Genomic DNA, 16,099 nt, shown 5'->3' on the forward strand with positions numbered 1-16,099 from the left:
AAGTCTTACTGATTAACAGTGCTACAGTAAAATTTAATTTAAGATCAATATTCGATATAAATGGTATAACGGCTTGTTTATAGAATTTAGTCTCTTCTGCTTAACAGTACTCATTACATGCTGGAAGTGGTGCTTTATGCAACTGATAATCATTTTATCATGATTTTATGTTATTGTACGCCAGTACAATAACATAACATAACATAACGCCAGTAGGCCCATGGGCTACCCGTCATTATGGGACTAATAACAGTAAGATTCCATAGTAGCGCATTCCAGTAAAAGATCCAATTTTCGTTTGTACGGACACGCCTAGTTACGAGTTAACAGGTGTAGAAACGTAGTTTGTCTGCTGAATTGAGCGAGCGCAGGACTACCTTCGTGACGTACGCGCCGCGGCCTATCTTTCTCGCAGGCCTCGTGTTCTCTTCCTCACCAACTGTGGTAATGTTGGTAATGTTTTCGTCCCGCGTCTGTCGCGGCCGCTTCATCTTCGCAATTGCCGAGTCCCAGGCTGTGCTGAGCTGCAAATCGCCGTCCTTGGCGATGGTATATTCAAATATTTTTATTTCTACCGCTCCTTTTACGACGCTATCACCAAAGCTCTTCGTCCTCATAATGACAGATGTTTCGTCGAATAGAATTCGATGTCGAATTTCTAAAGCGTGTTCTGCCATAGCTGATTTTTCAGGATAGTGTGGGCATAAACACTTCTCGTGTTCCGTCCGGCGTACTGTTTAGCCAACGTAGTAGCGATTACACTGACATAGTATTTTTTTGTATGCTCTAGGCGCTTTAAGTCCTGTGCCACAGAAAGGCAAAAACGCAAGTGTCTTGTTCTCTTCTTCGCTGGTGTTTCTCCTGCGTGACTCACCAGAAATAGCTTGCAATACCTGGCGGTGATTGTAGCCGTTTTCGTGGAAGATGTTCCGGAAGTGGCTTAGATCTAGTGGCAGATTTTCAGCGTCTCAGACGACTTTAGCACGATGGACGAGGGCATTCAGAACGCCACATTACTGTGCTTGATGGTGGTGTCTAAGAGCGTGCAGGCACCGATCCGTGTGTTTAGGTTTCTTGTATAGTATACACTGTGGCTGAAGTGTCCATTGGTTTTCTGGAGAACGAGGACGTCAAGGTAGGGCAATGGGCCATCCATCCTTACTTTCAGTCGTAAATGTGATGTGATCGTGACTGCCGTCCAGGTGTTGTAAGGATTCCCCCAGTTTTCCACGTAGGGCCAGATGTTAAAAGCGTCGTCGACGTAACAATAAAAGCAACTTGGCTTATCTGGACCTGTTTCCAAAAAAGCGATGTCTTCAAATTTCTCCATAAAAAGGTTGGCTGTGGCTTGAGCTAAACGACTTCCCATCGCCACTCCGTCCAACTGGTCGAAATACTAGCCGTCATATAATAAATACGATGATATCAACATGTGCTTAAACAATCCTACAACTTCACCTTTCCTAAGACGCAGATGTTTCATTACGTTTTTAAATCGTCGATATACTTGATCTGATGGACATAACGACCCTGTTTCGTCATAAGGACGCCGGTTTGCAGCTCACCACAGCCTGGAACGTGGCCATCGCGAGGTTGAAGCGGGCGCCACGGACGCGAGGAAGAGGGCACCAGTGGCGTCACAGTCATTAGCACGGCTATACAACGGCGAGCCCACGGCGACACGGCACCAAAGCCGACAACCGCCTCCAGCTCCTTAAACTCCTCTCCGGTCGGACATGGGGGTTGCGCCCCTCTACCATCCTCCACACCTACAAATCCTTAATCTGTCCCATCCCTCTGTTATGCCAGTCCCGCCTGGATATCCCCCCCCCCCCCCAAATTCTATAAGTCCCTCCAGATCCTTGAGCGTCATGCATTCCGCCTCTCCTTCTGTATACGCCTCCCATCCCCCATGCGGATCCTCTATGACCTCATTCCTTTCCCCAATCTGCTTCTATTCCTCGAACATATCCGCATGCTCTACACCTCCCGCCGCCTTGATCCCCCTCACCCCCTGGTTGCTCCTCTCCTCTCCCATCCCCGCCCCCTGCCACGTCTTCGCTGTTGTGTCCTCCCTACCCTCCATCTCTACACCCTTCATCTCCTTTCCCAAGGTGGCTTCCATCAACTCCCCCTCCCAGATGATGCTCTCTCTCCCTCCATTTATCCCTCTTATCAACTCTGATCCTCACTCCCCCTCCTTTCCTCCATCCTTTCCCTGGGCTCCCTCTTCCCCCCTTCCATCCTGTGTTTCTCCCTGCCTAACCTCTCCCTACCTCCCTTTCCCCTCCCCCTCAAGTCCCTTTGTATTCCTGTCCTCTGCCTTCTCCACTCCCTGTCGCGTCTGCCCAGCATCCCCACCCCTCTTATGGGCCCTCATCCTCCACTGGCTCCTTTCCCCCCTCCCCCCCCCTTCGAATTTCCTCACCTTCCCCCCTTTTTTATCTTCCCCTCATCTGTCTAGTTTCCCCCCACGTGCTCTCGGCTGTGGTACGTCATATTTTAGCGCAGTGTTCCAGTGAATGTTCAGTATTGTTTCATTTTTTCCCGTGTTACGAACAGAAACCATGCTGTCGCTGGGTGTGAATTTTATGTCCTTTGTGAACAGAAACCAGACTGTCGACGTGTTTTTTTTTAATTGTCTGTCTATTATTTTACCTGTCTGCTTCATATGTATTTTTATTAGTATCATCATACCTTTGTTCTGTTTTAAGTTCCACGATTTTTACGCCATGTTACCCTTTAAGTCTTCGATTTTATCACCTGTTTTTTATTATATATTATCTTCACCTTTTTAAAACAAAGTCTGTAGGTTGAAGAGCGGCATACTAAGCTGCTGCCAGCCCGCCCCCTTGGGGGGGGGGGAAATCGAAATTCAATAAAGCAAAAAAAAAAAAAAAAAAAAAAAAAAAAAAAGACACGGCAGTCAATCACCATTTGACAATGGCCGAGGAGAATTCAGTCGAAAGCTGGTGAGATTCTAACCACCTGACGCGTCTGGAAGCCCGAGAAGTTTTATAAATTCATATCACCGCGAGACCATGCATTCATGCAAGTTTGTACATGTTTTATTCTCAGCTGGGCTTCGAGCGGGTTTCTTTGGAAGTAGAGCTTATTTCCCTAGTGAGTATGGTAAAAAATCTACTTTCTGAAAACCGTTCATTGACTGCTTATAAAATAGTTTCGTTAGTTGCCCTTTTCTGAAAGGCGCTGTGTGTACCTTCCGTTATGTTCTTCGTGTACCATTTTTAGGGTTCAGTTGTTGTATGCATGGGTAACTGTTTCATCCACTGTATTGTTCATTATGGTTGTCACTAAAAGCATCAATGTGCCTCACACCAGGAGGTTAAGCTCACAGGAACTTCAGTAAGCTATAATGTATCATTTGGCAACTCAATAAAGGTGATTCATGCTCTTAATCCCCGTTGCCTGAACCAATTTGTCTGCGATTTTATCCCTAAATTATACTTGAGAATCTTACCCTCTAACACGTTTTCAACTTCAGAGTCCATATCAGTATCCTATTTATCACTACCGAATCAAACAGAACTGTCTGAAAGGGGTCTATGAGACCTGTTATCACTCATTTTGATGAGTCTTGGGTGTTTTGTAGAGGGATCCGTATCGAGTACTTGGCTAGTAACTTTTCTTGCGACGGCCCCTAGTTGCCGAGAAAATCGAGGTCCACAAATACCACATTGACGGTATGGGTTCAAATCCTGCCCATGTACTTCTGTTTTTTTTCAGTTTTATCGTACAGAATAGTATATATCACGGAAAATTATTAAAAAATAGTGATTTTTGCCGTAGTAATGTCCCAAATGTCAGTTGGCGGTTTACAGGTCTGGGAATTCCGTAACAGTCGGAGAGGAAGAGAGCACAAGAGCCGAGGTCACGTCTAGTAAACATAGGAAGATAATGTACAAATATTTGGAATTTTAACCATGAACCACAAACGGAGTATACATTTGAAGAAATTTTGCTATAAAGAATGATTTATTAATGAAATTACTACGGAGAAAAGTAGCATTTCGAATAATTTTGCTTGAGAGATACTATTTAATAATGTAGGAAAAGACAGATTGCTACTTACCGCAAAGAAAACACATTAAGTTCCAGACAGGCACAATTAAAAGACACTTGCATGAAGCTTTCGGCCACAGCCTTCATCAGTAAGAGACACACACACACACACACACGCCATTTATACACACAAGCAAGCACACGTCAGGCACACACGACCGCCAAGTCGAACATCTCGGGCCGGAGTGCAACTATCACGTGGGATGCAAGCACCAGTATGGGAGGGGGCCGGGAAGGGGAAGGGATTGTAGTGTGCGGGTGGGAAGAGAGACGAACGCTGTATGGTGGAGTGTGTAAGGACTAGAATGCCAACAGGCCCACAGTTAGTAAGTTGCGGGGCACGAAGGTGGGGAAAAAAAGGAGCGGGAAAAGACGGGCGGATGCGTTGGCAGAGGGCGGCGAATATTTTTTATTTGCCGTAAGGGTACCGCGGATGACAACCAAATTGGTCCTGCTATGAAAAGAGATGGCACCCAGATCACCATTCCCGATTAGCAGGGTGTATGGCGGCCGACATTTAGGGTGGTATCCCACCTCTGACCGGGACGTCTCCAGATGCGTTTTCGGTCTGGAATCTCATTGACTGGAGTAGAATTGTGTTTAGTGATGAGTTCCACTTCGACATGAGGCCCGAGGACCAGTGAAGACGTCTCTGGAGAAGTCCCGGACAGAGGAGGGATAACGACCTTAATGTCGCCCTCCATACTGCTCGATAACCAGGAATGATGGTCTGGGGTGCCATTTATGTTCATAGCAGGACGCCTGTGGTTGCCACCTGCGACATCCTTACAGCACAGCAGTACGTCAATGACGTTCTACGCCTCGTTCTATTGCCATTCATGACTAGCTATCCTGGTCTTATATTTCGTCAAGATAATGCCCGTCCTAACACGGCGACAGTTTCTGACGCTCTTCTTTGTGTTTGTCAAACTGTGCCTCGGCCAGGAAGGTTTCCGATTTCTCCCCAACTGAGAACGTTTGGAGTATTATGGGCAGGGCCCTTCATACGGCTCGGGATCCTGATGATGAAACGCGCCAATTGGACAGAATCCGGCTCGATATCCCGCAGGAAGATATCCAACAACTCCATCAATCAATGCCAATACTGCCTGCATAAGAGCCAGAATTATTGACTTGCGAAGTTTGTGATTCTCTTTCTCTTGAATAAATCATCCAATGATTCTGAAATTGTAATCATTTGTTTGTCTGCATATGACCACCACATCTACAGATTTCTGTCCCATTCGGATAATTTCTTCGTGGTGCTTTATTTGTATCAGAGCCTACATTTGAAATCAGGGTGGCCAGGTTTTTTTATAAAAGAAATCAGGATTTTTTAATGAATCTGTCACTTCTAATCCTAACAAAGTCACCATTTTTAACAGATGTTTTAACGCCTGAGTGAGATGTACCGAAATATAAGGGGTGGATAGTACATTGGACATTACAGTAATCTTTACCATTGTTAGGTTACCTGCAAACTTTACACCATTATCGTCAGTTATCTGCTATATTAGCAGGTCATTTGGCTCTCCATTTTCTGCTATCCATTGCTTCCTTCTTAAGGCTGCTGTATGTTGTATCGTCCATCATGTCATCCAGTACCTGGAATCTCTTCCTTCCTCGCTTCCTTTTTCCCTTCTACATAACCTTCTAAAACTTTTTTTATCGGTCCGTCATTCTTTCTTAATATATGCCCAATCCAATTTCTTTTTCTTCTCTTTATTACATCTAGTAACTGTCTTTTCTCTCCCACTCTTCTCAGTACCTCTTCATATTTTACTCTATCCATCCAACTTATTCTTTCCATCCTCCAACATGTCCAGATCTCAAAAGCCTCCAGCCTTTCTCTGTCTTTTTTCCTCATAGCCCATGTTTCAGCGCCATATAGAAGAACACTCCATACAAGACATTTTATGAGTCTCTTTCTGAGTTCTCTGTCCAGACCGCTGCAGAAAATTCTCCTTTTCTTATGAAACGACTCTTTTGCCATTGCTTTCCTTGTTTTAATTTCCGTGGTGCACTTCCAGTCAGTGTATATCCTGCTTCCAAGACATTTAAAATTTTGCACCTGTTCCAGTATTTCTCCATTCAGCATAATGTTTATTTCCTTATTTCCTCCTAGTGCCAATACTTTTGTTTTATTTGTGTTAATTTTCATTCCATATTTTTTCCGTTAGTTGCAATGGTGTCCACCAAATCCTGTAATTCATTTTCCCCTGTGGTTAGAAGGACCATGTCATCAGCAAACCTCAAACACCCTACTCTTCTTCCTCCAATTTCTACTTCTTTGTCATCTAATGAGCATTGGTCAATCATATTTTCCAAGTAGAGTTTGAAAAGAGTAGGTGATAGACAGCATCCTTGTCTTACTCCTTTTCCTAGTCTGATCCAGTTTGTACTTTTTCCTCTCACCTTAACTGAAAATTTTTGGTTAAGATATAATGAGTTTATAAGTCTTCTGGTTTTCCAGTCCAGTCTCTTTTCCCTCATTATAGTAGGCAAGCTTGTCCCAAACCACATTGTCAAATGCCTTTTCTAGATTGATGAAGCACATATATAGGTCTCTTCCTTTTTCAATAAACCTTTCTCCCAAGATTCGTGGGAGCCCTACTGCATCTCTGGTGCCCGTATTCCGTCTAAAGCCAAACTGCTCCTTGCCAAGATTCTCCTCCATTACTTTTTCAAGTCTTTTATTAATTATTCTTAACATCACTTTGACTGCATGTGAAATGAGCCGGCTGCGGTGGTCTAGCGGTTCTGGCGCTGCAGTCCGGAACCGCGGGACTGCTACGGTCGCAGGTTCGAATCCTGCCTCGGGCATGGGTGTGTGTGATGTCCTTAGGTTAGTTAGGTTTAAGTAGTTCTAAGTTCTAGGGGACCTAAGATGTTGAGTCCCATAGTGCTCAGAGCCATTTGAACCATTTGTGAAATGAGGCTGATTGTCCTGTGCTCGCTGCATTTCTTGGTTCCTTGTTTTTTCGGTAATGGAATCATCACTGTTGCCAGAAAGTCCTCAGGCCATTCACCACTGTCATGTATTTTATTACATAACCTCAATATTTCTCTTATTCCATTTTGGTTCAAGCATTTTAGTATTTCTCCCTGTATTGTATCTCTACCTGCTGCTTTGCCATTTTTCATTGCAGCTATGGCAAACTTTACTTCTTCCATTATGATGGTTGGTCCTTTCTCGTCATCACTTACACTGTTGTTTGATTCAAGTTCCAGAGTTTCTGGTTTGCTATTTGTGTCATATAGCTCTTTTAGATATTCTTCCCATCTCTGGAGGACATCGTCACGATCTTTGTACACTAACTCTTCGTCTTTACTCAAAATTTCCATAGTAGCACTTCCTGCTGTTTTGTTCCCATGTCATATAGTCTTTACTCTGTTGTATAGTAAGTCGTATCTTCCCTTCCTGTCCAGTTCTTCAGTTTCATCACATTCCTTTTTGAGCCATCTTTTCCTAGCCTGCTCTGTTTCTCTTCGCAGTTCATTATTTAACCTTCGGTATATCTTTTTAGCATCTTCAGTGTTCTTGTTTTTCAATTTTCTTCTCTCCTCCATCTTGGAAATCATTTCTTTGCACCATTCATTATCAAATTTGATTTTCAGTCTCAACTTTTGATGCGTTTTCGGGACTGGCGTTTCATTACTTTCTCTATCTGACGACTAGTCCATTTGCAAAGAATGTTTCGCTAAGTGTAAAACGCACAGTAACAAGTGACTTTTGCCTCGCTACTGAATGCGAGTAAGTTTGCCGTAATAGCCGTTGAATGCAGTTTTGCCAACTTAGCTGTCTTCGACTAAAAGATGAATCTTTAATTTCAGTTACATTTACAAAATAGCGACTTACTTAGTTTAAATACTAGTTTAATAAGCAGACTATGTTGTATGAAATTTTGGCTATTTTGGTGTGATTAGAATTTGTGCGAATCCTGAAAACATTTAATCGGGGGTCGGGTTTCCAACATAAATCTGGACATTCCCGCCAAAAATGGGCTACCTCGAAACCTGCTCGGATCTAGTTCTTATATCTGCCACTAGATCTCAGCACCTGCTCGACTCTCAGCTCATGTCCCTTGATACCTCAACAGAGGACACTCATACAGACTCATCCAGTAATGCAGTCAGTCCCTTGACCCAGAAGTTGCACTTACCTCTGTGGGCTTCTAGGTTCCTCAAATGTGATCGGACAGTAGCTTTTATAGTCCAGACATGAGACATTTTGAACACTGTTACTCACGCCTGGCCTGTCCGAAGTGCGAGTTGTGCGTGGCGCGCGCCGCGCCCGCCATGCCCAGCTGCCGGCAGACGACGGCCGCGTCGCGCTCGTCCCACTCGTCGTCGCAGACGCTGCCCCACCGCCCGAAGTGGAACACCTCCACGTTGCCTGCAACCAAACGCAAACGTGCCACAAGTCTCTGCCAGTCGCCTCGACGCGTAACAATCGAATTTTATATTGACACACAGATATTAGCTTAATTGTCCACGACGTTCAAAAATTTGACACTTTATGAAGTAACTGAGCTCGTCAAAAAATTCGTTCAGCGTATTATTATACGGAGTGATTTAGTTGCCCTTACCGATTGGTTTTATGCAACCCGCAACGCCTTCAAATACCACGCACAAGATTTTCATATTCTCTCGCTCGCTACACACAAACTTGTTGCCCGCATCTCGTGGTCGTGCGGTAGCGTTCTCGCTTCCCACGCCCGGGTTCCCGGGTTCGATTCCCGGCGGGGTCAGGGATTTTCTCTGCCTCGTGATGGCTGGGTGTTGTGTGCTGTCCTTAGGTTAGTTAGGTTTAAGTAGTTCTAAGTTCTAGGGGACTGATGACCATAGATGTTAAGTCCAATAGTGCTCAGAGCCAGCCAGCCAAACTTGTTGATCCTACAGAAAAAAAAAAAAAAAAAAAAAAATGAAATGAACCTTTTTGTAGGAAATTTGGGTAATTTAATTTTGTACTGGGATACGTTTCCGCTAGAGGGCGTAGTTTTCGATTTATTCAAGAAAAACGTACAAAAGTGACCTTTAAACGCGTTTTTCTTGAGTAAATCGGAAACCGTGCGCTCCAGCGAAAACGTATCCCTCTACAAAATTTAACTAGATTAAATTTTTCTGCAAAAAGGTGCCGTTCATTTTTTCTGTAGGACCAATCATTTGTGCATAGCGAGCGAGAGAATATGAACATCTCGTGCACGGTTTTTGAAGATGATGCGGATTGTATAAAACCCATCAGTAGGAGCAGCTGAATCGTCATGTATATTGCACATTTATATCAGGGGCTGCTTTGAGAACATTTTTCCACACAAGTGACCTATCACTTCCTCCTTTTCCCTCATAGATCACCTGTGTAATTTTTCGCTACGAATTGTAATCGCCCTGTATACAACTCATGCATTTGGGCACCCTTCTCAAGTTGGCGCCACAAGCAGTCGCTACTGTTCTGATGTGTCCTGTATGGAAACCTTAGCGGTTGTCACAACGGATCGTCCAGAAGGGGTTTCTTGCTGTTGTGAATCTCACGGAGAAATCGTTTGATGATTCAACGATGTCAGTGCTTGCGAAAGGTTTAAACTCTGCTCCTACACCTTCTTCACCTCAATTAACGGATTTCATCACTTCTATTGAGGAGGCTATCAGACCTATTCCTGTGGATTCTGCTGACGAAGTTCGTCGGGAATCGTGTCGTACCTTGCTGAAATGTGTGCGCCGCAACGGAGTAACATCTCTCCAGCGGAAAGAGCTGATCTTCGCAATCTCCTTGAAGATATGGTACGGTTATACTCCATGCTGATAAGGGTAATGCTACGGTCCGTTTGAGAAGGGAAGCCTATAACGAGAAGATACACTACTGGCCATTAAAATTGCTGCACCAAGAAGAAATGCAGATGATAAACGGGTATTCATTGTGAAACGTCCCCTTAGAAAAATTATACATGACTGTGCTTAAACTGACACACAATATTTTTTTTAGCACAACGCAATCTGACTTTCAATAATCCCTACAAAAGAATGGCCCTGACTAACATTAACTTATACTCTTCACAAAAAACTTATTTCAGAAAAATCTTCGTTACTTGAACTACTGCAATACAGCGAGCGCCACTACTGCCAGCTAAATAAAAGATTCTAACTACTGATAGGCATAGTTAGCAAATGAAAGATTTTAATAGAGAACAAACAATGTATTTACCTTAATAGTCATAATATATATAGCAGTTCATGACATCCATTCTTACAAATGTACTGTTTCTGATGGACACACGTCCAGATCATCCGCTCTCAAAAATCCGCCATCTCACTTCCCCACATCCACCACTGCTGGTGGCTCACCTCCAACTGCTCAACGCTACGCGCTGTTAACAGCCAACTGCCCAACACTACAATGGCGAATATTACAACAATGCTAACCAGCCACAGACTGCACACAGCACAGCCAGTGATTTTCATACAGAGCGCTACGTGGCGTTACCAATAAGAAAACCTAAACAGCCTTCTTACAATTGGACAAATATATTATACTAGAACTGACATGTGATTGCATTTTCAAGCAATTTGGGTGCATAGATCCTGAGAAATCAGTACCCAGAACAACCACCTCTGGCCGTAATAACGGCCTTGATACGCCTGGGCAATGAGTCAAACAGAGCGTGGATGGCGTGTACAGGTACAGCTGCCCACGCAGCTTCAACACGATACCACAGTTCATCATGAGTAGTGACTGGCGTATTGTGACGAGCCAGTTGCTCGGCCACCATTGACCAGACGTTTCCAATTGGTGAGAGATCTGGAGAATGTGCTGGCCAGGACAGCAGTCGAACATTTTCTGTATCCAGAAAGGCCCATACAGGACCTGCAACATGCGGTCGTGCATTATCCTGCCGAAATGTAGGGTTTCGCAGGGATCGAATGAAGGGTAGAGCCACGGTTCGTAACACATCTGAAATGTAACGTCCACTGTTCAAAATGCCGTCAATGCGAACAAGAGGTGGCCGAGACGTGTAACAAATGGCACCCCGTACCATCACGCTGGGTGATACGCCAGTATGGCAATGACGAATACACGTTACCAATGTGAGTTCACCGCGATGTCGCCAAACACGGATGCGACCATCATGATGCTGTAAACACAACCTGGATTCATCCGAAAAAATGACGTTTTGCCATTCGTGCACACAGGTTCGTCGTTGAGTACACCATCGCAGGCGCTCCTGCCTGTGATGCAGCGTCAAGGGTAACCGCAGCCATGGTCTCTGAGCTGATAGTCCATGCTGCTGCAAACGTCGTCGACCTGTTCGTGCAGTTCTAGGCGCTTCAGTCTGGAACCGCGCGACCGCTACGGTCGCAGGTTCGAATCCTGCCTCGGGCATGGATGTGTGTGATGTCCTTAGGTTAGTTAGGTTTAAGTAGTTCTAAGTTCTAGGGGACTGATGACCTCAGATGTTGAGTCCCATAGTGCTCAGAGCCATTTGAACCATTTTTGAACTGTTCGTGCAGATGGTTGTTGTCTTACAAACGTCCCCTTCTGTTGACTCGGGGATCGAGACGTGGCTGCACGATCCGTTACAGCCATGCGGATAAGATGCCTGTCATTTCGACTGCTAGTAATACGAGGCCGTTGGGATCTAGCACGGCGTTCCGTATTACCCTCCTGAACGCACCGATTCCATATTCTGCTAACAGTCATTGGATCTCGAACAACGCGAACAGCCATGTCGCGATACGATAAACCGAAATCGCCATAGGCTACAATCCGACCTTTATCAAAGTCGGAAACGTGATGGTACGCATTTCTCCTCCTTACACGAGGCATCACAACAACCAGGCAACTGCTGTTTGTGTATGAGAAATCGGTTGAAAACTTTCCTCATGTCAGCACGTTGTAGGTGTCGCCACCGGCGCCAACCTTGTGTGAATGCTCTGAAAAGCTAATCATTTGCATATCACAGCATCTTCTTCTTGTCGGTTAAATTTCGTATCTGTAGCACGTCATCTTCGTGGTGTAGCAATTTTAATGTCCAGTAGTGTATATAGACAACTAATTGATTCTATGTACCGCAAGACTGATAAGGACCCAACGAGCCGTACATCCAGAAAAACTGTTACTCTTTTGAACGATAGTTCTTTACCTGAACAGGTTATTAAGAGGCTGAGACCACACAGTGCTGTTCCAGCAAGACTGTATCGGCTGCCCAAGATTCACAAGGATGGCGTTCCACAACGATTGATAGTGAGTAATACTGGCGCTTCTAATTATTCGACCGCAAAACATCTGGCCTCCTTACTCAGTCCGTAAGCGCTGCCACCATATACCTAATTACAAGGATTTTATCAATCGTTTGAAGACTGTTAAGGTGAGCAGCTCGAATTTACAAGTTAGCTTCGATGTGGTCTCTGTTTTTACCAAGGTGTCTTTATTTCACTCGCTACATCGTATTGGTAACTTGTTCAGTGATGATTTGACGGCTTTGTTTGAACGTACTCTCTCCTAAACTTATTTTTTATTTAATAACGAATTTTTTGAACAAACTAACGGTGTCACCATGGGGATTCCCTTGTCCACTGTGGTGGCCAATCTTTTAATGGAAGACTCTGAGGAGAAAGCTCTTGAGTCTGCCGCCTTAAAGCCTACGGTTTTCTGGCGGTACGTAGATGATACTTTCGTTGTATGGCCTCATGGCAGACAAGAACTGGAAAAATTCCTTTGTCATATAAACTCTTTACATGAGAACATCAAGTTTACTATGGAGATTGAGAAAGATGGTACTTTACCCTTTCTAGACGTGTTAGTACGCCGTAAGAATGATGGGTCTTTGGGACATCCGGTGTACAGAAAACCCACACATACAGATCTACATCTTCAGGCGTCCAGCTCCCATCACCCCGCACAAGCCCCCGGTGTTCTCAGTACTTAAATTCATCGGGCGCATGTAATTTCGGATGCCGATAGCCTTCACGAAGAATTAGTGCATCTGGAGAAGGTTTTTAAAGAGAATGGCTATACTTCGCGTCAAATACGGAAGGCCATGCACAATTATAATAACAAGAAGCAACGCTCTGAGGAGAATGATGACAACTATAAATCAACTGCGTTCTTTCCATATGCCGGGAACGTGTCTTCTAAAATAGGCAGATTGGCTCGGAAGAATAGTATTAATGTCATCTTCCGTCCACCATGCCCGGAACGTGTCTGCTAAAATAGGCAGATTGATTCGGAAGAATAGTATTAATGTCATCTTCCGTCCACCAGGAAAAAACAGGGTCTTAGTCGGATCCGTTAAAGACGTTTTGCGATTGAGGAAGGCGGGTGTTTACATGATTCCCTGTGAGTGTGTCTCTGCATTTATTGGTTAGACTACACGACCGGTCCAGGAATGCTGTGTACAACATGAAAGACACACCCATCTGTGGCAAGTTTTAAAATCAGCAGTGGCCGAACATTGCATTTCCATGTGACATTCAATGGAATACAATAATACCAAAATTTTAGCTCTGGGGACTTAACATCTAGAACTTAGAACCACTTAAACCTAACTAACCTAAGGACAGCACACAACACCCAGTCATCACGAGGCAGAGAAAATCCTTGACCCCGCCGGGAATCGAACCCGGGAACCAGGGCGCGGGAAGCGAGAACGCTACTGCACGACCTCTGGGTTCCAGCCTCTGGGAGTCTGTAATTAAAGAATCCATGGAAATATGTCTTGTCTTGGAAATATGCAGTTATTAATCCAGTCTTCTCGCCAGAGGATGCGTGGTCACCTTCACCAGCTAACGTTTTTCAAAAGCAAAAACGGCACAACCCCACTTCTGCTTACCTAAGAAAATTTAGGTGTGCCCCTCGTCTCCCTCGCAGGCTACCAATAGCACATTCACACACCATCATTAGCTGCCATCTACGGTCGACGGTTACCTATGGAAATTCTGTGCTGCGATAAACCTTTATTCGTGAATAAAATCATATGGATTACTGTTAAAATTTTCTTTACGTACTACGCCGTTTCGCCTACTGCCACCATCAGATACCAAAAAAACTTAAAACTTGCAGAACAAGATCCAGAACTGACAATGAACCTTGTTCCGCAAGTTCTAAGCTTTTTGATATCTCATAAAGGCAGTAGCCGAAACGGTTTAGCAAATAAAGAAAATTTTAGAAGCCATCTAGACGGTTTTATTAACGAAATATTCACAATGATCGCGGACTTATACAGAGAATTAATTTCCTTTATTAATAAAACGTGTACTCATTACATCAAAAAGTTCGACAGTACGACTCCTTAACAATGTAGGCCAAAACGAATGATGAAACCCCAACAAGATGTGGTTAACACACACGAAGATCCCTGGGAGCTACAGGAGTAAATAGAAAAACCGTCCCGGAGCACGAAGGCTGGGCGTCGACTGTTTCTGTCGTTTTTTTGTGGCACCTCCTTCCATTACATTAGTACCGTCCTACACTCGCCTTAAACGTGTTCAAGGACACAAGCTTGGCCAGCGAGAAATTAAAAAACCGTCATCCGTGTTTTGCAGCAGTGTCGAAGGGAATTCATACTTGGAGACGTGGAAATCAAATTAATGTTGTAGTAAACTGAAATAACATTTGCACAAATTTTTGACCCGAATCCTGAAGAAGATTGTCCAACTCAAGCAAGTTAAATGTGCATTGTATACGATTTCTGCTGAGCTCATTGACCTGTTTCACAGCCCAAATACATAACCAAACAGAACTAACTGTGACACAAAATGTAAGAAGCCACACAATCTGTTTTGTAACACACGGGGGATGGGGGATGTGGGGAAGGGTGATCGGAACGAAGGGGCACGGGAGGCTGTAGTTGTGGGTGAAGATGTCGTGTATCTGCGTCTCGTTCGCAGGCACTACGTTAGATACTAATGACTATTTGAAAGGTGACGAAGTCTCCTAGCACACCGTATGCCTTCTGTTAGGCTCAGTCAATCAAACGTAGCTGCAAAGCTTAGCGGGTGGGAAGAATTCCCAGTCCGGGTGTCATTTCTTTTCTCGGCCTTATCTCGTATTTACGTGTGTTAATTACTGTATCTGGCAACGTTAGTGGTAGAGGGTGGCCGGACGCCATTTCTGACGCCAACCTTTCCTCCCCAGGACAGTATCTATGTACCATATGAATGTGTGTCCAATTTTATCCCGTGTGAAAGCGTAAGAACGTGTTCGAAATATTTGCGAATCGTGTAATTGACGCAGCCGTTTGTAATGCTGGCACACTCGTCCACCATTTCGGGTACTCAAATGTGCGTGCAGGCTGGGTTCCTCCCTTGTTAACCGAACGCCATAAAGAGCAACGAAGGACCATATGTGAGGAATTGCTTGCGTGTTACCAGGCTGATGCTGGTAATTTTTGTCGAACATCGTCACAGGCGATGAAACGTGGGTTCACCACTTCGAACCGGAAACAAAATGGGAGTCCATGGCGTGGCGCCACTCCACCTCTCCTCCAAAGAACAAGTTCAGTGCCGCACACTCAGCTGGTAGACTCGTGAAGAGGTCTTCTGGGACTCTGAAGGAGTTGTTCTGTTTGATGTCCTCCCTCACGAGGCACCGATCAATTCTGAAGTGTATTGTGCTACCCTTAGGAAATTGAAGAAAACGACTACAGCGTGCTCGTCGCCACAAAAACGCAAACGAACTTACCCTTCACTATGACAAGTCAAGACCACACACGAGTCTGCACATCCGAGAGGAGCTCACAAGACTTCATTGGACTGTTCTTTCTCATCCACCGTAAAGCCCGGATCTCGCACCTTCCGACTTCCATTTGTTTGGCCCAATGAAGGATGCACTCTGCGGGAAGAAGTACGTGCATGATGGGGAGGTTACAGATGCAGCAACACGTTGGCTCCTACGTCGACCAGTAGATTGATATCATCTGGGCATACAGGCACTCCCAGTAAGGATTAGTAAGGCCATAGCACTGAACGGAAGCAACAGGGTTTTGAGCCAAAAGAAAGGGGGATAATATGGTGTATTGGA

General features: G+C 44.6%; 1 protein-coding gene across 1 annotated transcript in view; it reads right to left on the reverse strand.

Annotated features, from left to right (window-relative positions):
- LOC126174944 (lysyl oxidase homolog 3) overlaps positions 1 to 16,099 on the reverse strand; it is a 135,998-nt gene that overhangs the window by 75,216 nt on the left and 44,683 nt on the right. The window contains exon 2 of the mRNA XM_049921401.1: positions 8,333 to 8,479. Coding sequence (XP_049777358.1) covers positions 8,333 to 8,479 — 147 coding nt within the window. The remainder of the gene's footprint in view (positions 1 to 8,332; positions 8,480 to 16,099) is intronic.

This window comes from Schistocerca cancellata, chromosome 3 (genome assembly GCF_023864275.1).
Source record: "Schistocerca cancellata isolate TAMUIC-IGC-003103 chromosome 3, iqSchCanc2.1, whole genome shotgun sequence".
Lineage (NCBI taxonomy): Eukaryota > Metazoa > Arthropoda > Insecta > Orthoptera > Acrididae > Schistocerca > Schistocerca cancellata.